This window comes from Elephantulus edwardii, unplaced genomic scaffold (assembly GCF_000299155.1).
Source record: "Elephantulus edwardii isolate Elephantulus edwardi_28Jun2011 unplaced genomic scaffold, EleEdw1.0 scaffold00106, whole genome shotgun sequence".
Taxonomy (NCBI): Eukaryota; Metazoa; Chordata; class Mammalia; order Macroscelidea; family Macroscelididae; genus Elephantulus; species Elephantulus edwardii.
The window spans coordinates 893,738-894,292 of NW_006399856.1; the positions used below are offsets into that span (position 1 = coordinate 893,738).

The 555-nt window shown below is 44.5% G+C and overlaps 1 protein-coding gene across 1 annotated transcript in view; it reads left to right on the plus strand.

The window, feature by feature from the left end:
- LOC102873664 (BAG family molecular chaperone regulator 1-like) overlaps positions 1 to 272 on the plus strand; it is a 22,721-nt gene extending 22,449 nt beyond the window's left edge. Inside the window, exon 2 of the mRNA XM_006891945.1 lies at positions 10 to 272. Within this exon, the coding sequence (XP_006892007.1) occupies positions 10 to 272 (263 nt within the window). The remainder of the gene's footprint in view (positions 1 to 9) is intronic.
- Positions 273 to 555: the final 283 nt, after the last annotated feature.

A 555-nucleotide genomic window follows, 5' to 3' on the forward strand; every position in this document is an offset into this window, starting at 1 on the left:
AAATGCAAGTTGAAGCTCTCTGCAAACTTGATAGAAGAGTGAAAGCAACAATTGAACAGTTTATGAAAATTTTAGAGGAAATCGACACACTGATTCTGCCAAAGAATTTCAAAGACAGTAGATTAAAAAGGAAGAGCTTGATGACAAAGATTCAGATGCTCTTAGCGGAATGTGACATAGTGGAGCAGAACATCGGTCAGGAGACAGAACGGCTGCAGTCTACTTGGCCCTGGCAGATTGAGGCGAGGCAGACATGGACTTCACTGCTCTGAAGAACAGAACTACCAGCTCTGCCATCTCGACACTAGAAGTTTCCTGATTTTTCTCGGGCTGCCTGGGTCAACTGTCCATTTCTCAAGGAAATTGCTGGCCACTTCTCAATGAAAAAGTATTGTCTTTGCAGATCGAAATAGAGCACCTTTCCCTCTTTTGTTTCTGTGGACTGTGTTGTCCAGGGGCCTACCTTGTCAACATATAGCCCCCCTGCACATGTTTTTCCAGTTCTGTTCACCTTTGGGTGCTTTCTTTGGGCAGATAGGAGATCTCATTTGCCCT